Below are 23,914 nucleotides of genomic sequence, written 5' to 3' on the forward strand. Positions count from 1 at the left end.
GTATTTGTAAGGCACTATCCACAAATCCCAGGAGAACACTAATAATTGGTTAGTGTAGTGAAAGTTAGGCAGTTCTTGAATGAGTTTAGTGAGATAAGATGTTCCGCCTTTAGGTCCCAACCACTAGCAGAAGATAGATCTAGATTTTAAGCGGTAAATATACTGCATCTACTAACCTGGGGTCAGGATGCCCGGTTAGGGTCAAGGTGCTACACCAGACAAGAGAGAGGAATTCCCCTAGGGACTACAAAATCTTCAATAAAATCCATTGAACTGCCACTGAGACTGGGAGTTATTTCTGCACAATCTGGGACACCATTATGAATAGTTGATGAAAGGGCTGGAGGCACCATCATATTATGTGGGGTCAGATTTGTTCAGAGCTCTATTTCTGGTTGATCTATAGGGATTGTGTTGGCTTCAGAAAGACCGGAGTTCACTTTGGGCACCAAAGGTGGAATAAGCCAAAGTGCTGGTGTGAAAAGTAAACTTAAACCATACCATTAACCATTTCATAGTGTCATAGTGTCCCCTCCTGCCACATTTCTGTTTTTATAGGTGTCGCTGGGCTATGGTTATCCTCAGTATTAACTGAGACCCACCTAAACATTGACATTGGAGCACAAGGAATAGAAAATATACATGTAGAATTGTGTCCGCCCACATAGGATTACTCTTGCAAGTATCCTCTGGCCCTCTTTGAGCCACACGCATTCCATACAAAATCAGAAGGTGTTCAGTTGTTACAGATCCTAAATCATTTTGCTTGCAAATGCCAAGCTAATGTATCCCAAATACATTACTAGCATGGCATGCTATTTGCATAAAGGCCAGCAGCATCAGTAAGAAATTCTACATGTTTCATTGTTGTAGAGTAGTGTAGTGCTGCCAATGAACATGACTCAAACATGCTTGCTTTCCAATGTATGTTACACATTGATTTTCATGCATCATTAACAACACTTTCCCATTTACCAAATCAGGCTTCTCAGCAATATATTTGTTTGGTGTTCTTAAAAATTAATTCAGCATTTCTTTGCATGTATTGTTGGTGAATCCCTCAGCAACCTCACTTTTTGTCATTGATTTGTGTTTGAATACAGCAGTATTCGTATATAGCCTACTAAAAATCCACATTTTAGTCTGCAGTGTAATCTTATACATTGGTGTGCTTGCTGTTCCCAGGCATCCAGCCAGTCAGATTCAGAAACAGAAAAACCTTCATTCTGCAGTTTCCCGCCAACCCCTTCTTCAGAGAATTCCACAGTGAGCACTGACGACAGCGAGCAATCCCTAGGCAGCAGGATGACCGAAGATCAAGAGAAAGAGGATGAATATGGGTACAGTTGGAGTAAGTGTCCCTTTCTTGGTCAAAAAGGCACTGAGTGGAAGCAATTGTCTGTATGTGCTCATGTATGTGTGTTTGAGGCAAATACACAATGTGCATGCAATAGCTCAACTTTTCCTGCTAAAAAATATCTGTAGAAATTAGCACGCAGAGGCAATGGCGCTTGACTCGTATACATGATTTCTGTCATGGTTACCATTGCCCGTTATATCGTTGTTTGTCTCATAGGAAGACAAATGATAATTTTAAAATACTTTTTGTATTCAACATCTTCAATGTGGATCTTGGGATGATTTCTTTCTTCTCTGGGACCAGGAGCAACAGGAGACTACCTTGAAGCTAGCCAGCATGGTTTCCTGCAAGCTTTTCCTGGCTCACATAAAGGCATACTCAACTGACCAATCTGGGGTAACTATTAGGAGGGCAATGGCTTGGCTAATTTAGAGTAAAACACATAAAACATGTAACAGAGTACTGTTCAAACAAACATTATATCAAAATAGCATGTTCCCTTTTGTGATGGTAGGTCATGTTGAGCAAGTTAGAGGTAAGAAAACTATTAGTGAGAAAGGGACTTTTTAGTGTTCTGAGGTCACTATTAACAGAATTCCTGCTGATATTCTGGATACCTTATCCAGGGTTCAGTAACCTAGAAGTGGCTTTGGGTCAGAATCTGCTCAACCAGCGTGCAGTTTCTCATTGTAATGAAAAGGAGAGACAGACCAGTGGCTGACCTGATACCTTTGCTCAAGCTTCAAGGTCCTCACCCTGATCTGAGAAAGTACACAATACCCCTTCCACGTGTTCTTAGACATTAGCCCAATTATTAGGGTAGGTCTGGTCATGCAGCCAACGCACACTTTTCCAGAGAAATACAGTATAACACGCTATTATTTCTGTTAGGGAAACTTTTGCACAACCCTTTTGTTAGGGCTGTGTCACCATCTAACTAATGGTAGAGCAGTTTGTCACCCAAAAGAAAGAAAACAGGGTCTCGACTGATAGCTGTAGTACAGCAATCAAACATAACTTTGGGAGGGAGAAAGGCTAACGAGGAAGTATAGTTATTCCCAATAGCCACTACACATGAACACCCCACTCTGGTATACCGAAAATAGATAAGTTTATGACAAGGTCATACAAATAATATCTATGAGAGGCAAATAAGTGCTTAGGTTAAGCATAACACACAATAGTGCAGAGTGTAATTCTAAAAACAGTAAATGACAGTTAAGACCTAACCTGCCCCTAAAATGCAAGCCTGATACCTTATGGCAGGCACTGTACATGTGTTTTGTGGCGAGTTCAGAGTAGATCCCCTAGACAATAAAACATATATTATTATGATCATGTTCTGGACCCAAGCTGCTGCACAGAACTTAGTCACTGGATTCCTACTATATTCTAGGTAGCAGTAGTACAAATAATGCAGATCATAGATTTGCTGACACTTCTTAAGCTCAGCGGGGCCTGCTACACTCCAAGCCGGGAAATGTAAGTAACAACCATTGATATATTCTATAACCAGCTGCAAGGAATGTAATCTATATATTTAAAAAGATTCTTATGACTCGGGAGCAGTTACTAAAGATCCGATGCTTGGTGAAGAACATCAGGGACTCTGTAAAATGTCACTGTTCCGGTAAGTAGCCTATAATGTCATTTGTTGGAGGCAGTCGTAAACAGTACCCCAAAGGAAACTATGGGACAACATCTGTAGCCTGACCTGGGGTTATTGTGAAACGCCAGGAAAGTCCCAGTTTCTCCCCACAGATACAAAGAAAGCAGCCAACCCCAGGGGACACCAGTAGGTTGCTGAAGAAGAGATACACCAACAGGGGCTGGCCTAAGCCAGACCACCAAGGTAGGGAGTGTAAAACAAACATTTTAACGGACGCCCAATCAGGTTTGTCCCAGGATCATATGCACAGCAAGTAAAATGGCCAGTTCAGGGCCAAGATCTGGTCTAAACCAGCCCAAGACACTATTGAGAGTGCCAGGATGGGCTCACGGAGAGCTCATGTTAGGACAGTTTTTCTGAAGTCCAGTAAAACCATTCAACTGAAGCAGTACAAGACTCCACTCTTGGTATAAGGCTGTACCACCTGAGTTCATGGTAGCATAGACAGAGCAGCCAGCCTTATCTTAGGAGGGAGAGAGGGCTGTATAATCAGTACAAATTAAATTGTAATACAAATGGTCCAAAGAAACACTGAAACACTATGTATGTAAAAATAAATGATTTATTTAAATACAAGTAGGCCCAGATAAATCTAGGGGTAATTAAGTACTATTAAACATTATATGTAATCACAATATAAAAACACACTATAATTGAAGGTACACAGACCAAAGTATAAACCTTATTTGGAATACCTAATAGTAGTTTAAGTCAAACCTTTTCAAACACATTCAGTATATGTCACACATATTCTTGGGCAGTAAAAACCAATGGTTATTTTCACAATTGCATTTAGTAATGCCCGTGCAGTAGACCTTACCAGTTGTACAATGACTCTTAGTAGCAAATCACACAATCAGTCAACTGGACAGTATTCGTTTTGCGAATAGTGGAACACTTATTCCAGGAAAAGTAAAAACCTATAACTACTTTTGTGATAACACACAGTTATACTAGGTGAGAAAAACCTAAGTGTTAGGCAAGATTGTGTGCAGTATCCTTTGGAAGACTACATCAATCTTGGCCTCCTGGCAATAGGAACCCGAACTTTGGTATAAGTCTGTACTACACAGGTTGGTAGTGTGGCTGAGCAGCCAGGCTTATTTCAAGTGGGGTCAATGTGAGCAGTAGGGTTGTAACACAGTTTCACAGTGGCAGTTATTCAAATAAACTCTTAGACTCAAGGTTTCTTGATTAAACAATTATTAATTTTTTTAAGAGTCAGTTATATAAGCCTTCTTCAGAAGGGAGAAAAACATGTAACAATTCTAATACACTTCAAGACACACTCTTAGTTTCTCTAAATCAGATAACCATTGGGGATGGCACACAGACACTTCCTACACCCTCAGGTGGCTTAAGTAGCTAGGACACTATGGACATTGATTTATCACTGGTACATTTAGAGCAATACTGAGTTTGGTGCAAAGGTTAGATTGGGGAATAAAACAAAGGTTTACAAATAATTAATAAACAGGTAAGTACTTTTAAAACCTTCCAATGTCAAGTACATTTAACCATTTCCTGCGGGAAAGGTAAAGGTACAGAGTCGGAGGTACGAAGAGTCTCTCAGGGAGCCAGGACAGCTAATGTTAGTTGAGCAAAGTCTAGGGGAGCTGAAGATCTTCTTTGCAGGTAAGTAAAAGTCTTGCACAATGTTTTTAGAAAGGTTTGTAGAAATAAGATTCACTTGAAGGGCTACAAGATGGGAGGCATGTGAGGGGCAAAGCTGTAAGCAACTCTGTAAGGTCAACCAAGACAAGTCTCAACTGAGAGCAAGTAAGGCTACACAACAAGAGGTAAGTCCTCTTAGGTTTACAGTACCTTTGGTTAGAAGAAATGGTTCCAGCTGGCTTCTGTTTCTGTACAGCTTTGCAGATCCTGGTGTTCCTGGGCCTCAGTCGTGGGGACAAGAGGGAGGACGTCTGGGGACTCCTGCACTGCAATGGGAAGGTCAGTGGCAGCAACGGGCAAACTTCAGTTCAGATGCACTTTGCGGTTTCTGCTCGTCGCGTCTGACAGCTAATAGCAACACTACGGTTCCAGCACTCTGTTGGGGTGGCTCAGGCTTTGTCAGTCGTGCTTCAGGGAAGTCCGGAGGATCTTCCTGGTGCTCGGGTCCGACTTAAAAGTGATCCACTCCGTTTGGTGTTCCTCTCCCTGGTACTTCTGTTCCAGCATCAGCAGCAGTGGAAGTACAGCCAGCTCCAAGAGTATGTCCAAAAAGTTCTCTTTGGGGTTGATTGGTCCCACCAACCCAAGGGGAGACGTCGTCCTTGCAGGGCTTCTCTAGTCAAACGAATTTGGAGCTTCAGCAAAGCAGCAGGGCTTCACCGGGCATACCAACGGTCCAGGAGTTGCAGCAGGCGTCTCTTCCAAGTTGTTAGCTTAGTTTATTATTTGTAGAGCACATCTAACCATGAGACATCTGGGCGCATCTTCTGGGCATGTCTTCTTCGGATTCCTTTGTCCAGTGGTCGATTCTGCCTTCCAAGCCAAAAGGCCTTGCCTTTTATGCAGGTTTCTCCCATTCATTCCAGGCTAGCTGTCAATCACACAGCAGGGTGGCGGTCCTTGCCGGACAGCCAGCCCACCAATCACCTTTGGGTGCATTCCTGTAACCAATGGGATTAAGCACAGGGAGTTTCAATTACCTCCCTCACTTCCTGCCCCGCCAGACATACTGGAGCCACAGGTGGGCTTCCAACAAGAAATGGTGAAAAAGGAAGACCAGGTCCATTTTGACGAAATGGGCACCCATGTGCGCTTTACTGCAGCTGCGAATGCAGCTCGCGGTAAAACTCCCAACGGTAGTTAAAAGTAAACCACTGCCACCAGCCAATAATTCTAGAAAGGGTAACCTACAATTGCTACACAAGAAACTAGACAAAGGGGATACTAAATAACCCCTCCAGCACCCTATTGTAAGATAGTGTGTGCTAGGTCTAGAAAGTTGCAAATGTAATTAGTCAGTTTCACTTCACTGCTCTTGGAAACAGTAGTTTATCCAAGAGAAGGTATTTAAACCTTTGGGAAATCTGAAAGACTTCCCTGTGGCAGTGCACTGAACGTGCTATGTGTCACAATGTAAAAAGATGATGTCTATGGAGTTTGTCAGATGCCATAACCAAAAGCAACACAGAGTCCAAATTGCAATAAAAATACATGAGGGTGAGAAAAAGAGCTCATTATCTCCAGGTTAGAAAAAGTCTCAGACTCATGGGGGTCTCTAAGGTAGAAGGGAATTAGCACATTACTGAGAATTCTCCCTAACACTCGCCCCCCCAGACTTAGGGACAGGAGGATTTAATCCACTCATGGATGAATCTCCTTACTCCATTCGGTCATACCTTCTGGACAGACCATCAGCATTTTGGTGATTGCATCCTGACCGATTTTCTATAGTAAAATCAAACCCCTGAAGGCTGATAGATCATCTTAACAATTTAGGATTTTCCCCTTTCATCTGCATTAACCATCTCAAGGGTTGGCGGTCTGTTTGAATTATAAAAGTAGACCCATACAAGTATGGTCTAAACTACTTCAAAGACCACACAATGGCAACACATTCACGTTCTATGGTTGCCCACCTTGTTTCTCGGTCCTTCAGTTTCCTACTGATGAAGCAGATAGGGTGTTCCCTGCCTTTTCATCCAGCTGACTCAGAACTGCACCTACTCCTGTATTTGAAGCATCCGTTTGTATAATAAAGGATTGATTGTAGTCAGGTGCTCTTAAGACCGGAGCTTGACAAAGGGCTTTAAGTAATTCAAATGCCCTAGTGCACTCCTCATTCCACCTGACCTTCTTGGGGAATTTGGGTGAGGAGATCACATTCAAGGGAGAAGCTATGGTCCCATAGTTCTCTATGAAGTTCCTATAGTGACCTGTGAGACCTAAAAAGGCTCTCACTTGGGTTTGAGTAGTAGGGGTGGCCCAGTCTTGTACAGCTTGCACTTTGCTAAGCAATGGCCTTATTTCACCTCCTCATGTCCAAGGTAGACCACTTTACCCTGACCAATTTGACATTTGCTTGCCTTTATGGTAAGTTGGGCCTGCTCAGGAGCCTGCAAAAGATATCCTAGGTGGTGGCGGTCAATATGTACTTTCCAACTAGGGCTGAACACTGCAATGTCATCCAAGTATGCCGTGCAGATGTCCTCCATCCCATTCAGAACATGATTTACCATCCTTTGGAATGTAGCAGGTGCATTCTGTAGTCCAAAAGGCATTACCCTAAACTGGTAAAGGCCTCCTGGGTTGAAAATGCAGTTTTCTCCTTGGCATGGTCTGTCAGGGCTATTTGCCAATAGTCTTCAGTTAGGTCAAATGTACTGAGGTACTTGGCTGAACCAAGTTTGTCCACCAGTTAATCTGTCCTAGGTAAAGGATGGGCATCAGTCGTGGTGACTGCATTAAGAGCTGTATAGTACACGCAGGCTCTCAACTCCTTGGATCCTGCCTTTGGTACTAGTATAACTGGACTAGAACATGGACTGGTAGAGGGCTCTATTACCCCGAGATCAAGCATCTTCTGGACCTCTTCCTTTATGTGGGTTCTTACATGGTCTGACATTCTGTAACCTCTGCTTTTGATAGGTAAACAGTCACCAGTGAGGATCTCATGCTGGCCCCAAGGGCTAAAGCCTGGTAATATTGAAAACAGAGGGGCAAATTGATTTAACAGCATTTTGCACTCCTCCTATTGTTCCAGTGTCAGATCAGAAGAGAGATTAACTCCTATCTTCCCATCTAAAAGTTGTCCCCTGAGGAGATCAGGTAGAGGCGCACTCTCCTCCTCCCCCTGAGCAGAGGCTAGATGAAAAGCTCCCAGTTCTGGTCTAGAGACATAGGCCTTTAGGCGTTTGGTGTTAAAGACCCTCGGGGGCCACCTTAGGATTGCCTAAGAACACCAAATAATTGACCTCTCCAAGTTTTCCCACAACCTTGAAGGGTCCAATCCACTTGTCCTATAAGGCACTCTGCCTTGTAGGTACCATAACTAGAACTAGCTGGTCTTGAGTACACTCAACCATAATAGCCTTCTGGTTATGCCAATGCTTCACCAGAGCCTGACCTGCTTTCAAGTTATCAGAAGCTTCTATCATCATGTGTGTAATTCACCTTGTAACGCGCTTCATTCACACTGGAGTGACTATTCGACTTGATGCAAGTTCTACCTTCTGCCCCAAAGTACCTTAGGTTGGAAGAAGTAAATGCAGCTGAATTATTTCCTGTGCAGCAACAACAGACCCGGTCTCCTGATTCCTCGGTCTTGTGACGAAAGGAAGGACTCTGAATGGGATGTCACAGCAGCAATCACAAGAAAGGACTCTCAGCACAGATTTCTTCTTTTTATCAGCTCCAATAAAGGACGGTTATCGCCCGGTCTGTCTTTCTCAGTTCTGCGGTCCTGCACTGTAAGGCTGAATTGCATGTAGTACCCTCTGGGAACACTACACACAATTAGGACTACAGGTGTTAGCCAAACCAACCTTTGGTATAAGGCTGTACCACACAGTTTTTGGTTAGCGAGCTGAGCAGCCAAGCTTATCTCAAGAGTGAATGTGAGCAGTACAAGTAATTACACAGAGGACTTTCAATCACAGTGGTTCAAGTAGACACTTATAATCAAGGTTTCTTTGTAAAACACTATTAATTTATTACACAATCATTTAGAAAACATTTCACTAGAAGGAGGAAACTTAGTATTATATACCGATACACTTCAATACAAAACTGTAAGATTTTGAGACAGTTTGAGCTCCCCTGAAATAGGAGCCAAATGGCAGTTAATTGACTTTGAAGTGAGCAAAAAGGACAAGGTAAGTAGAATAGATCACATATACTTGTTAGACAGTGCAAATAGTTTCAGTTCACCAGAAGAGTTCAAGTCAATGGGCTAGGCCAAAGTCAATGGGCTAGTGTTCTGGATAGGAAAGAGCAGTTCTGGTATCAAACGGTAAAGTCTTTGCAAAAGTTCTCAGAAGTAGTTTAGACGAAAAAGAATCATATGTCGGGTCACACGCTGATTAGGCCTACAAGTTGGGAAAGTTTCACAAACTTTCACCGCAAGAGTGGCGTTCTCTCAATCAGGTTGACACAGTACCTTAATATGAAGAACAAAATGCAGCTGAAGACGTTGGTTCCTGGCAGGTTCTGTAGATCTCGCTGTTCTGAGCCTCACTTTTGGGGACAAGAGGGAGGACGTCGGGGGACTCCTGCACTGCATGGGATCATTGAAAAAGCAAACAAGATGGAGTCACTTCAGTTCCGGTAGCTGTAGATTCAAGCACACAAGCTGGTGTCCCTCTCCCTGGTTAATCCTAACCAGCCTTGAGAATGGTATCCAGGTGGCTTAGGAGTTACTTGGTCCCTCCAACTCAAAGGAAGAAGTCGTCCTTGAAGGGACTTCTCTGTCGAGATGAACTTGGCAATTTAGACCTGCAGCAGGGCTTCACCGGGCAAACCAACGGTCCAGGAGTTGCAGCAGCCGTCGTCTTCCAGCTCTTCTTCTGGTTCTTTCGTTCCAGTGGTCGACACTACTTTCCAGTCCAAGAGACTTGCCTTTTAAACAGTTCTCTCCCTTCCATTCCAGCCTAGCAGTCACTCACCCAGCTGGGTGGCTGTTCTTGCCGGACAGTCAGCCAGCCAATCACACCAGAGTTCATTTGGGTCTCCTAGGAGACTAAAAACAGGGAGTTTCGGGCACTTCCCTCACTTCCTGCCCACCCCAGACACTCAGATGCCAGAGGCAGTCTTCAGTCCTGAGTGTCAGGATTAATCAGGTGAGTACAAAGGCAGCGAATATGGCAAGGGAAATGTGCACAAAATGGCACAGAGAATAACCTTGAATCAAACAACGTGCACACAAGAACCAAGACTCATGTATACTAAAACCCAGGTGTGCAGATAGAGTGGAACAATAATACAAATATATGAAAAGGGATGTGGGGTAAGAACTTAGAACCTCCTTATGACTGAAAAGAAAGTCGGCAAACTCCTTACCCACTTTGCTATTACATATTATGACAGCGCTAAACCCACGTAGAGGGCAATCAAGGACAGGATCTGTGAGCTGACACTCTTGATGATATTGAAATAAAGAACTTAAAAACAGTACTCCCGAGGACTGGAAATACCACTAGAATGTCAGTAAGCCCACGAACCCTGTTGATCAAACAGCGACCCAGAAGGCTGTAACAGGAATGGGTGGAGGATAACTAAATACATAAGACACAAGACAAGGGGCAAGTAAGAATTGTGATTATGGAATAGTGAGGAAAACAAAGGCATTCACACAGGAGCTAGCTACAACAGCACACCACACCTAATAATCAATGGAAATAAATGCAGAAGTGCAAGGGAAAAAACATGGAATGGATTCCAATAGAAAGTAAGGAGCAGGAGCAGGGAAAACGATATTACAAAAGGCAACCCTCTCACACCCCTCCAAGGAATAAAGGCAGGAAGCTAAATTTATAAAGGGAAAGACTAAAGTATCTACCTTTCCAGTAGCAAAGGACAGCATCAAAGAAAAAGAGAACACAGGCAAATTGGGCTGCATCAAAGGGGAAAGCACTGAGAAAGGCTGCCTGCAGACAGAGGAAGACAGAAAGGGAAATCTAGAAAGCAGAAATCAATTAAGCACATAAATTAGAAATCCAGGGCAGAGGAACAAGAAACAGAAACTGGGAACTAGACGCAAAGCTAAGAACCAGGAGCAAGGGACCAGTCACAACAGGAACACTGCAACAATGACCAGCGCTGGACTAAAGCAAACTGAGGCTTTTAAAGCTGCTAAACGAGCACACGCCTCAGGTGTGCTGATTGCTGCACCTGCAGCCACAGGTGTTGCCTATCCTCCACCCAACCTTGTCCTGCAAGGGAGGAGGTGGAGCAGTGGGCCAGGCATTCTAGGAGGCATAGTCATTTGATTAAAGAAGCATGCTGGCTGCCAAAAACCTGGAATGGATTTGGAAGGGAAGTAGCTTGGAAAATAGGGATTTAGTGCTCCCAATTCATGACAGCACTGTAGAATAAGGTTCGGAGGGAAAGTCCAGTAGGGGATAAACCCCAAATCATGCCCCCAAGTGGTGGGAACGGGAGCGAAGGGAGCGAGCCGTGACAGTATACCCCCTCCCACGGCCGTCTTCGGGCGCCCGCCACCCGCACGAGACATCTTCTTTCCATAATGGGAGTGCCTTTTCTTTGGAGGTGGCACTGATGGAAATGGTGGCCTGTGGGCAAAGGCAGATGGACTGGAATGCATAGAATCTGGCTGCAGTCTAGAAAAGTCATAGGCAGGCCTCTGGTGAGGAAGATATTCAAGGGTCGAAGAAAGGCATGAAGGACTTGCAGGATCTGAAGCCGAGTTGGAAGGCCCAGGAAACTCGGTCACTGGGAGCTGACACTTATAAGTCTTTGAGGAGAGAGGCAGGCTAGTGCAACATGCATCAGACAATGGTAGAAGCTCTGTTAGCCTTTTTGCCGAGAGCGGACATGCGGGAGGCTTCAGGAAATGTTTATGTTCAGCAATTAAAGAAGGTGGCGGCAGAGGTAGAGGTTTGGATTTTCTTCTGTCATCCATCTGGGAAAAGGCTTGTGGTTGAAAGTGATTAAGGTTTGCCTGCACATGTTCTACTCCTTGGAGGCCTGGAAGTCCAATGGGTTGTACGAGGCTGGTACTCCTGTTGACAGTTGTGTAGCCACTTTGTTGCACGTGGGATACGACAGCAGGGACATTTGGCGTACTGATAGAAGTGATAGACGCAATACTTGGTACATCAGGCACACTCGCAGCAGGAGCAATAACAGGCACATCTTGAACTGCAGAAGTCATTCCCTTCCTTTGGCTGCTAGCACTCGACTGGTGCTTCTTGGCGGAATTCTGTTGCATAAGTCCTGCAGGTAATACGCCGGTCTGCACCACTCCCTGTGTATACCCAGGTGAGTGGTTCTGACCCATCACTTCGGCCAACTTGATGACTCTGAAGCGGGAGCTGGCAAAAGTCTCAAACTCTGATGCTGCATATTCAGGAGGCTCTGATGCTGAAGTGGAGCAGTTGGGAGAATCGTCTTGTATAAAAGGCAGGCATTCTGGTGATCCCCCTGCAGCATAAGAAAGGCATGCTGGACGTTCATCGGCAGTAAATGGTTGGGATTCAGGAGGACTCTCTGGAGCAGTAGAAAATACAGCAGGATCTGATGGTGTAGACAGGTATACCTCTGATATTGGAAGCGAGGCTAAGCAGGATACCGGTGTCTCATGAACTGAAGGCAAACAAGCAGTCGGCACTGGGACTGAAGACATGCACTTATGATGGACTACCGGAGGTTCTCTGGCTGAAGGATGATCTGCTGGATGAGTCACTGTAGGTGAAGACAGGCAGGCTAGAGGAAACTTTGAGGCTGAAGGCATGCAAGCTGGAGCAATCTCGGTAGCTGAATCCAAACATGTCAGGGTCTTTGGGACTAACCACGTGCATGGTGGAGGCTCTTGAGTAAATGGCAGACAAGGCAGCGGTTCATTGATTGAAGACACGTGTGCCAAAGATGACTGCAGGGCTGTGGATTGGATCAAAGAAGAGTCAATGTTTGTAGGGGGACAGACAGAAATCTCAGAAGTTGACAGACACATTTGTGGCTCAGGAATGGTGGGCACCTTTAGGGCAGTAGACTCCTTGGCACCAGTAACCAAAGACTGAGCTGTACCCTTGCAGTCACTTTCCTTAGTGGGTGACACAGAGTCTCTTCCTTTGTAGAAGTCAAAATCAACCAGAGGAATCACCATAGTAAAGTCTCTGTTAATCAGGATTTCGTCAATTGTCCATTCCTCTGACTTGGCTTCTGAAAGTGGCAGATTAACAATCAACAGTTCAGGAATCGCCTGCCGAGTCTTTGGTTCTGTATACTGTAGAATGAGTCCATCAGAACATGAATTCTGTACTGTCTCTGACTGTTCGTTGTGATCAGAATTGACAGAAGGAAGAGTGAACCCAGAGGTAACATCGTTTTCCACATCAGCTTGAACCTCTACTTCAGTCTCAGCAGCTGGATCAAGAGCAGGGTCTAAGCCTACTGTAGTGACTGAATCCGTATATGCCACCATTGTGGATTGTATTTGGAAATCAGAAGCTTGTATGTGTGCTAGCTCAGGGTTATGACGAGCTGCTAAACTGGAAACCTTAGGTAAAGGAGTTTCTAGTAAATCTTCAGCTAACTGCAATCCCGGACAAACAGCAGGACAATTGTCAGAAATTGTGCCCAGATTAAGCGCTGTGCTAGAAGAAAGACTTTCACTCCCAATAGGTCTTACATATTGACAAATATCAGGGTTTACCGAAGTCTCTGCACTCAGGGGCTGAACAGTGTTCACTTCATCAACAGATAAAGTCTGAGGTGTGTTCAGTAAAGACTGCAAGGTTTTATTCTCCTCTTGTAAAGAAATGAATTCTTGTCTTAACTCCTCAAGCTTAGCTTTTAGCATGCCCTGCATTAACTGTACATCACTATCAGTAGGCACAAGGGAGGCATGGTGGCATCAAGGCTGGATCCTCCCCTAGCAATCTGGATGTTCACTGATTGTACATTGTCATCTACTGCTTGCAGGTTCTGTGATTTATACTTTCTCTTACCAACTTGATCTGTGTTTCCCTTAAGCAAACTATTGACCTCAGACCTCTTGGCATTAGGGACTACAGTATGTACTTGTGCAAAGGAGTATGCTTTAGACTGAGGGTAGAAAACAGAGGTTATGCAAGGGACCCCTCCATTCTTTATTTTTGTATCATGAAACTGTTCAATCTGAGGTGAAGCACAACTGGAATCATGGGGTTCAACAACAGAGGTACTCTTGTGTAATAAGCCTAACAGTGTGTTGTTTTCTGCTGCTAAGGCTTGAGCTGACATAGAATCTGGGTCAGAATGAAAGACAGAACTAGGATCAGGCAATGTAAGATGAGCCATCCTGTGGGAAAAATACTCTGCACGTAAATGTCCATTCGTGACCAGGAGTTCATTTAAGTCAGGACTAGTGATTTGATTGTGACAGGTAAATGTAGGGGAAGCTTTCTGTACAAACTTGTTAGAGGCCTTGCTGCCTTTCTTTCTTAAACTTGCCATATTCAATGGGAATATTGGGCTGGTCATTCTCTGTCAGGATTAATCAAGTGAGTACAAAGGCAGCGAATATGGCAAGGGAAATGTGCACAAAATCGCACCGAGAATAACCTTGAATCAAACAACGTGCACACAAGAACCAAGACTCATGTATACTAAAACCCAGGAGTGCAGATAGAGTGGAACAATAATACAAATATATGAAAAGGGATGTGGGGTAAGCACTTAGAACCTCCTTATGACTGAAAGGAAAGTCGGCAAACTCCTTACCCACTTTGCTATTACAGATTCTGACAGCACTAAACCCACATAGAGGGCAAGCAAGGACAGGATCTGTGAGCTGACACTCTTGATGATATTGAAATAAAGAACTTAAAAACAGTACTCACGAGGACTGGAAATACCACTAGAATGTCAGTAAGCCCACGAACCCTGTTGATCAAACAGCGACCCAGAAGGCTGTAACAGGAATGGGTGGAGGATAACTAAATACATAAGACTCAAGACAAGGGGCAAGTAAGAATTGTAATTATGGAATAGTGAGGAAAACAAAGGCATTTACACAGGAGCTAGCTACAACAGCACACCACACCTAATAATCAATGGAAATAAATGCAGAAGTGCAAGGGAAAAAACATGGAATGGATTCCAATAGAAAGTAAGGAGCAGGGAAAACGATATTACAAAAGGCAAACTTCTCCCACCCCTCTAAGGAATAAAGGCAGGAAGCTAAATCTATAAAGGGAAAGACTAAAGTATCTACCTTTCCAGTAGCAAAGGACAGCATCAAAGAAAAAGAGAACACAGGCAAATTGGGCTGCATCAAAGGGGAAAGCACTGAGAAAGGCTGCCTGAAGACAGAGGAAGACAGAAAGGGAAATCTAGAAAGCAGAAATCAATTAAGCACATAAATTAGAAATCCAGGGTAGAGGAACAAGAAACAGAAACTAGGAACTAGGCGCAAAGCTAAGAACCAGGAGCAAGGGACCAGTCACAACAGGAACACTGCAACAATGACCAGTGCTGGACTAAAGCAAACTGAGGCTTTTAAAGCTGCTAAACGAGCACACGCCTCAGGTGTGCTGATTGCTGCACCTGCAGCCACAGGTGTTGCCTATCCTCCACCCAACCTTCTCCTGCAAGGGACGAGGTGGAGCAGTGGGCCAGGCATTCTGGGAGGCATAGTCATTTGATTAAAGAAGCATGCTGGCTGCCAAAAACCTGGAATGGATCCGGAAGGGAAGTAGCTTGGAAAATAGGGATTTAGCGCTTCCAATTCATGACAGCACTGTAGAATAAGGTTCAGAGGGAAAGTCCAGTAGGGGATAAACCCCAAATCATGCCCCTACGTGGTGGGAACGGGAGCGAAGGGAGCGAGCCGTGACACTGAGGCCCGCCAAAAGCATACAAACAAAGGGACCAAAACTGGTTTGGCGTGCAGAGACAAACTCTAGAAGGACCTTTCCAAAAAGAAACGGGGAAAAAAGAAGACCGGGGCCTGTTTAAACAAAGGGGTTTAAGGCGCCATCTTGAAAAACATGGCTCCCGTGATTTTTAGCTACAGGTGTTTGCAGTCAGGAAAAATCATGGTAGTTCGTTGTAAAACCACAGCCACCAGCCTTTTCAATAGGAAAGGGTAGCATGTGACTGCTAGATGAGTATGTAGACACAGGGGATACTATGTAACACCTCCCTCCAGCACTCCATTGTAAGATAGTGTGTGCTGGGTCTAGGAATTTGGAAGGACTAGTAAAGTCAATTTCACTTTACATTCTTTGGGAAACAATAGTTTATCCCAGAGAAAGTATTTAAACCTTTGGGAAGTCTAAAATACTTCCCTGTGTCACTGCACTGAGGTTGCTGTCTAACACACATGAAAAGATGATGCCTATGGAGTTATCTAAAACTCCATAATCAAAGAACATAAGTGTAAAGCACACATCAAAATACATGAGTGGTAAAATAGGCTCACACTCTTTCCAGGTTAAAAAAAATCAAGTCCTCAAAATCCAGCAAAGTTGCTGGGGGTCTCTAAGGTGAAGGGAATTAGCACATTTATGAGAATTCTCCCTAACACGCGCTCTAATGAGGGGACTTGGATGACTGGGTTCGTGCCTCTGGAAGTCCAACTGGAGCTCACCAAAGTTCTGGGCGGATTTGGCCTTGCAAAGACATTGCACAGCAAATGGGTCGGAGGTCTCCTGGTATTCGCGGTTTGCAGCCCTGGAAGTCCCAGCACTTGGGGATGGGTCGATATGCAGTTTGTCTCAGGGCTGGTTGGTCCCACCAGCCAAAGGGAAGGAGTTGTCCTCTTCGGACAGCAGTGGTCGCTTCACGATTACTGGAAGGGTCTGCAGGCTTCTCTGGTCGTCTTCAGCTACGGATATTCGGTTCCAGTGGTCGACTTGCCTTCTGCCTCAGAAACCTCCCCTTTAATTTGCATTTCCGGTTCACTCCTCTGCAAACTCTTCCAGGAGTTTACAGAAAGGGGCGGGATGGATGTCCAGTCAGGACAGCCAGCCCCCATGTGGGAACTTGTTCCATTCAGGCACGCTAGCAGACAAAGGACAGAGGAGTATAAAACTCCTCCCCCACTTACTGGCTTCACAGACACAGTGGAGCCAAGGCAGGGACATCCAAGGGTTCCTGCCAAAGGCAAAACACACATTCAGACCTCTGCTTCGCAGAATGGTAGAAGAAGGGCTAACACCTACACAAGAAATGGCGAAAAAAGAAAGGAGCCACTATGTTAAGACATAGGTGACCCTTTGGTGCATAATCGAGTCTGAGAATACAGTCTGTTGTAGAAAATAGCACAAAGTTGGTAGAACACGTCCACTGCCACCAGCCATAACTTTAGGGTCGTCACTGTGTCTAGAAAGTCAAAGGAGCAGAGAGAATGGAGATACTAGGTATCCCATTGGCACTCCACAAAAGGTGGTGTATGCTAATCTCCCAGAAGTACACGTTTTAGGAAGGATACAAAGTATACCTCTTTCCTTAAGAACAGTAGTTTGTAGGGAATATTGAAGAATATAAAAAGGAGAACCCAAAGGTTTCCCAGCAATACTGCACAGAGGGTGCTGTGTGCTGCAAAAGTGTAACACAGATGTCGTAAAGATATATATAGAGTTAAGCAGACTCCATAGAATAAGGTGAAACAAAAAGAACAGAGTTCCCAAAAGTCGTAGCAAATAAGAATGAATGAGGGGGAAAAGGCTTCCCTCATTCAGGATAGAAAGAAAAAGGTCCAGAAGTCCAGCAAAAATGTGCTGGCGGTCTCACTAGGAGAGGCGATTAAGCATAAAACTGATCGATCTCCCTAACGGCCTCCTACATAAACGTTATCAGGTGATGGTAATGTCAGGGTTTCTGCCCCTTTGCCTCATCTGCTAACTCGCAAGTGCTTGTTTGGTCCCTATGGTGCACAATGTATCTATTTGTGAAAGAGACCGAGAGGTGGCATTGGGAGCTAGAGAAATTAAACCTGTCTGCAAATGGCCTGGGGTAGGAGTGGACGATTGCAGGTTGTTTTGCCTTGGAAGTCCTACTCCTGCCCCCCCCCCCCACGAGAACTGACTCACCTCTACAATCTCCTACCACCTTACACTGCACACACAAACCCCCCACAGAAGGCCACCACATGCGTTAGCACATCACCACGTCTGAGCTCTACTCTAGCTCTACTCTACCATGTCGCACTCTTCCACATCAGTCGCTAACCAGACCTTAAGTGCTGTAGTCTATCAAACTTGGGCTCTTCCCTATGTATAACATATTCCTAAATTTCTTCCACCATACCCATAGAATGCAGATTGGCTGACAAGAGCAGGGTTCTTCAGACTTGCACCCATCAACACCACAGGTTTCGCACCTGCCTTTCCCACTGTCCCACTAATGAACCCCACACCCCTTCTCTCTTATAGAGCCAAGCAGAGCGAGGCCAACTATAGTGGTAGACGAGCGCTATACAAGGCCGCTTTCATTACATGACCTTACGTTACATTAGATTACATGGTACTAAAAAATGTTTCTTTCGTCAAGCACATTACTCACACTACCCTATCTGCACTGGTTTGTAATTTCAATCCAGGTTTCTTTCAAGACGCCCGTCGTGACATAAAGGGCAAAAGGAGCTGTTGGGAAAGATTTCCCTTGACTGCACCTTTCCTTCCATCTTTATGGCACCCCCAAAATTGCTTTTATTTTTGATTCTGACCTGCTCTTTTTGCAGTGCAGTGAAGGCTTAAACGTCACTACGCTGGCTTTTGCTCATATGCTATGGGGAAACGGACATGTCCTACAGGCTGTCAGTACTGGGAAACATTGTTTTGCTTAGTCGTGTTACGGTGTTACTATTTTTTGTTACTTGTGTATCACTTCTGGTAACTTTATATCATTGTACAATGCAGTTTACACTGCAGTGCAATGGGGTACATTTTTGTTTTCCCCTAGACTAACACTCAGAGGAATTTTGGTTACTATAGGTGTGCTAAAAGGATAAGCTGTTGGCAACAGTGACTTTTTCCCACTTTTGGGGACTTCATTTTGGCCTTACCGCGTTTCGCTACTAACTGTGGCTACTGGTCAAACATGGCCGCGCCACGAGATTTTTTGCTTGTCCTTTGCCATCTTGTTCTTTAGCCTTATTCCTGGCCTGAGAGGCCAGGAAAATCCTTTTTTGACTTCCAGTGCCTGGGAAAGCAGAAGCTTTTGGTGGGCTACTAGAGGGCTGTGTTTTTCTGCTGGCAGGATGTGAGCTGGGACTGTCTGATCCCAATCCACAAACTGGTTTCAGTGTGTCTGAGTGGTATGCATGAATTCTCCCACCAGTGGTCCTGCTTGAACCACTCCTGGGGTGTGTGTATGGGATAGTCCTGCCATTGGCTAGTGAGGGCAGCTGCCCTTACCTGGCTTTTAGGATAAGATGACCCCTGCACCCATTCTTCAGAGGTCCTGGAGAAACCTGAACGAGCCATGAATCCTATCCAGCTGTGAGACCTGCGAAGAAACTGGAGACCCGTCAGAAGGAAGGCTGGCTACCAACTTCTGCTGCTGTCCTGGAGGAGCACTGTCTTGCTGAAGATCTTTAGCAGTCCTGCGAAGGAAATGCAACACTTCGAGTGGAGCGAACATCCATTCCTGACGTCTGCTCATTACCCTGCAACAAAGAGCCTTCGGAAGTGTCCTGGGACTGTCCTGTGGCTGGCCAACTCCGAATGTGGGCTACCGTGCTGCCCGAGTCACCTTTCCGAATTTCGACCTGGAACTTGGGGGATCCTCAACTGGCCCTACGACACTAACCTCTGCGACATTTCGGCATCCTTACATCGAGGGGACCCAAGATAGGAGGGAAAGTTCGACCACAGCAGTTGAGGCCCTTTGCATCGCTGTGCTGCAGTGACCACTGTCCAAAATCGCTTACCTGCCCCGAGTCCAGCTCTGAGAGGGGTCCTGCATTGAGTTTTGCTGCATTCTCCATTCAAGTGTCCTTGCAACAGCAAAAGAAACCAACGGAGATCAGCTAGAATCTGCAACCCCTGTAAATCAAGGACTGCAACTTTCAACAGGAAAAGCAACCTTGGACCCTCTTCCTTTGGTCTGCCAAGTATGGGGAAGAATCGAAGTATGGGGGGGTAAGTTGCAGAGCTTGTTACCTGCCCCAATACTCGCATAATAAGTCAATGGGCTCATAATAAACATTATTATAACAATACTGACTTTGCCATTGCTTGCTTGCGCAGGACTTCTGAAAGTTGTGGCTACTTCTATTAGCTAGTTTAACTTATGCTCTGACAATGAGAACCCTTCACTGGACCCCAGATACCCTACCTGCATTTTTTCCTGCTTCAAAGATTCTGTGGAAATTTACCTGAACTACTGGGCAAAAGGACCCAGATAACGTAGGGCTGGACAACTTGAGTTAGGGATCATTCTCTGTTTACCCATAAGGGCATAATACATCTTACCTTTCCTTTTCAGGAGTTTGTGTGGGATATTATGCCCTTTTAATAAGTGAATTTATATATGTATCTATTTTTGCTAGTGTGTGTAATAATTCTATTTACCAGTAGTCATGTTTCTGTTTTGGCCAATAAATAATAATTGTATTTTTATACATCATGTCTAAGTGTAATCTGTGATTCCCATTGTGTGTTTTCATTGTGGACCCTTTACAAGCTCACCACCTCTGAAGAATTTAGCCTAGACCACCTGTCACTGCTACCTGAACTGTTTTGGCTACAACTCTCCAGAGTTGTCCCTGTCACAATATAAGTTGGCCTTCTATACACCTGTCCACCAGGCCAGAGTATAGAAAATTAGTCCTAACAGGAGCTTTGCGTGGAATTAAATACTGGGCCTCATCACGAGTTGGGCGGTATCCCGGTGGTAGTACAGCTGGGATACCTCCGGGGCTATTAGCATTACCCCCCATTCCCCAGTGGGCCCATTCGGGAATTCCCCATTCCCCATTGGGCTCAATAGGGAATTTTCGGCGCTACTACGGTCTGCGGCATTAGCGTGCAGTAATAGCACCGAAAATTGGCAAAATCGCAGCAGATTTAACCCCAGGTTAGAGCTGCGGGTAAATCCTGCCAAACCTGTGGTTTGGCTGACCCTTAAATGCGGTGGTAATGGCGTTACTGCCGCATATAAGGGTTATCACCGAACACGTGATGAGGCAGATAGTATCTTTAAGGTCATGCTTTCTTTTATTGCAAACAAATGATAAGCCCTGTGTAAGCCTCAGAACACTGTTTGTGTTAAATCCAAAGCCCAGACTTGTGATAAAGTGCTGTACAACACACATAAGGATGTTTGCCCGGTATGGAAATAAATTGAAATACCTTACAACAGATAACATCTTTTTTATGTCATGCACAAAGAAGCACCATCACTTTGCATGTCACTAATTGTATGTTTTGACAGTAATATTGTGGGAAAGTATTGACTTGAAATATTTGAAATGATGAATCGTTATTAGATTATTTGTTGTATGCTATGCCATGTATACATAAGCACTATCACTTTAAATGTAACTAATTGTATCTTCAGGTAATTGTATTGTGGTAAAGTATTAACACTGTAAAAATGTCAAATATAGTTTTGTTAAAATGCCTTTTAAAAAAAAAAGGATGTTTGCCAGGTGGACTTTTTCAAACGCCTGTTGTATAACACTAAGCAGAATATATTTTTACTGAAAACAAAGAAGTAACCCTGTGTCCTAGCTAAGAAGGTTGTGGGCGGGTGTTAGGCAAGATTGTATGCAGTACCCTGTGGGAAACTGCAGCAGCCTTGTCCTCTTGGCAATAGTTAACCCAACCTTTGGTATAAGCATGTTCTACACAGGTTGGTAGAGTGACTGAGCAGCCAGGCTTATCTCAAGAGGGGTCAATGTGAGCTGTAGCATTATTACACAGAGATTCACAGTGACAAGTATCCAAATAACACTTACACTCAAGGTTTCTTGATTAAACAATTATTTATTAATTTAACAGTCAGTTCAGTAAGCCTTCTTTAGAAAGGAGCAAATATGTAACACAAATATACTTCAAAAATATACACTCTCAGTTTCAATAAATCCGTAGATAACCATTTGGGATGGTGCACAGACACTTCCTAGACCTTGAGGTGACTTCAATAACTAGGACACTGTGGACATTGATATATCACTGGTACATTTAGAGCATTACTGAGTTTACCACTGAACTATATGAATAGCAGATGATGCAAGTTAACTTTCAGTGCTTTCTTCTAGACTGGACTATAGGAATATTGAAAGTACTTTGACATTTTCTCTGTTTAATATATGAGAATGCATTATATTGCCTCTCTGAATATCAATTTCTTTGCGTTCTTTGGCTTTTAGAAAAGATCTCCCAGCGCTATGGGAGTTTGCCTGGAGAACTGCAAATGATCGAGCTGGAGAAAGGGAAAACCGGCTTGGGTCTTAGCCTGGCTGGCAACAAAGATCGATCCAGGATGAGTGTATTTATTGTGGGAATTGATCCAAATGGTGCAGCGGGAAAAGATGGGAGATTACAAATTGCAGATGAGCTGTTAGAGGTAAGGCTTTCGTCAGCATTTCTTGTGAAGGCTTCTTGTTTGTATTAACATTAAATGTATGCTTTGCATTTCTGCTTATTTGATTTATTCGGTTTTCATATTGCCTTCACCTTGCAGTTTGATTTTGATTTGTTATCGCTTTTGGTCTTTCACAAAATGTTAACAACTTCACCAAGTGGAAAACAAATTTGGACAGTGAATAGAGATGAATCCAAAGAGATTTCTGAGTTTTGCTGCATAAACTCAATCAGTCCTTCAGGAACAGCTCCCATTCTGTAGCTCTGCCATCCCACCACTAGTAGAGCCTTGATTACTGCCTCTTTTTATTGTTTTTTTTGTTTGTTTTTATTGAGATCCATAGGTTTAACATACAATACATCATAATTCTCCCTGATCGTGGGAGGCGGCAGTAAAATTGAAAAACCTGAATCTAAATTTTGTATTTCAACATGAAAGAAGACAAAAAGTAACAGATAGTGAAGGAAGGAAGACAAAAGAGGACAGCCACCCCCTCCTCCCCCATCTGCCCCTCATACTCCACCCTCCCCCCTTCTCGAGGTTTCTGTTCGCCAATTGGAAGCTGGGACTTCTTGTGTTCTCGGCGACAGACTTGCATTGGTTCTCTGACTCATGTTTCGCCCTTACTCTTTTAGATACTTTACTTGGCTGCATGGTCGTGCGCATTGGTTAGGGTCGCCTAGCAGTTAAGTTCAATACGGGTTTGTTCATCGCTGCAGGCAGGTGTGGCCGTTTGATGTTGTGGGGGAGGTTGTTGGGGTTGCGCAATTTGTTTCCCAGTATTCTAAGAAGGGGAGCCATTGCATGTCGATATGCGTGTACATTTCCTTAAGTGCTGCCGTGAGTCTCTCCATTTCATAGATATCCTTGGCTTTATACAGCCAGTCCTTCTTTGTGGGCAGAAAGGCTCCCTTCCATTTACAATCTCAGGCTGTTAGGAGTATGTTTCTGGGCATGTGGGGGAGGACCTGATAGTGTTCCTCTATTTTTTCCACCCCGAAAAAAACCAGGAGTGTGGTGAGATCCCTAATGATACCTTCTATTTCGAGGATCCAGCCTAGGATCTCCTTCCAATACGTCTGTGCTTTAGGGCAGTGCCACCACTGATGCCAGTATGTACTGATTTGAGAGCACCCTCTCCAGCAGTAGGGGCTGGTACCGCGTACATTTTGGCTAGGCCGTGGGGCGTAAAGTGACATTGAGTGCGGATTCTGCAGTTGTGCGTTTTATATTGGACAGCTATTGATGATTTCCAGACTGCTCGGTATATTGCCTCCCACTCTTCCTGATTGTTCTCCCAACCCAATGCTTCTTCCTATTGACTCTGTGTGTGGGGGGTGAGCAGGTGACCTCTTTCTAGTAGTGCTTGATACATTTGTGAGATCAGGCCTTCTGTGTGTTCAATATTCTTTTGAAGGGGGTGAGGGGGCGTTGCGGCTGTGCATTCCATCTTGGGTCTGTGAGGACACCTTTCAATTGCAAGTAGAGGAGCGGTTTACTTTTGAGGCCCTGCTATGCTTCCTCTAATTCCACCCTAGTTAGGAAGACTCCCTCCTTCCACATCTGGCCTGCTCTGACTAGTCCCTGCTCGTACTGTGGCTGGAAGCGAATTGGGTCTATAAGGATGTCTCGAATGGGAGGGGCCCAGATGCAGCTGAGGGACGATGGCCAGGTAGTTA

The 23,914-nt window shown here is 44.5% G+C and overlaps 1 protein-coding gene across 17 annotated transcripts in view; it reads left to right on the top strand.

Moving 5' to 3' along the window:
* MPDZ (multiple PDZ domain crumbs cell polarity complex component) overlaps positions 1-23,914 on the top strand; it is a 1,735,289-nt gene that overhangs the window by 1,193,200 nt on the left and 518,175 nt on the right. For all 17 annotated transcript variants that reach the window (XM_069626067.1, XM_069626068.1, XM_069626072.1 and 14 more), the window contains 2 exons: positions 1,186-1,351; positions 22,021-22,217. In XM_069626067.1, coding sequence (XP_069482168.1) covers positions 1,186-1,351; positions 22,021-22,217 — 363 coding nt within the window. The remainder of the gene's footprint in view (positions 1-1,185; positions 1,352-22,020; positions 22,218-23,914) is intronic.

The sequence above is a fragment of the Ambystoma mexicanum genome, chromosome 6p, assembly GCF_040938575.1.
Source record: "Ambystoma mexicanum isolate Mex_15411 chromosome 6p, UKY_AmexF1_1, whole genome shotgun sequence".
NCBI lineage: Eukaryota > Metazoa > Chordata > Amphibia > Caudata > Ambystomatidae > Ambystoma > Ambystoma mexicanum.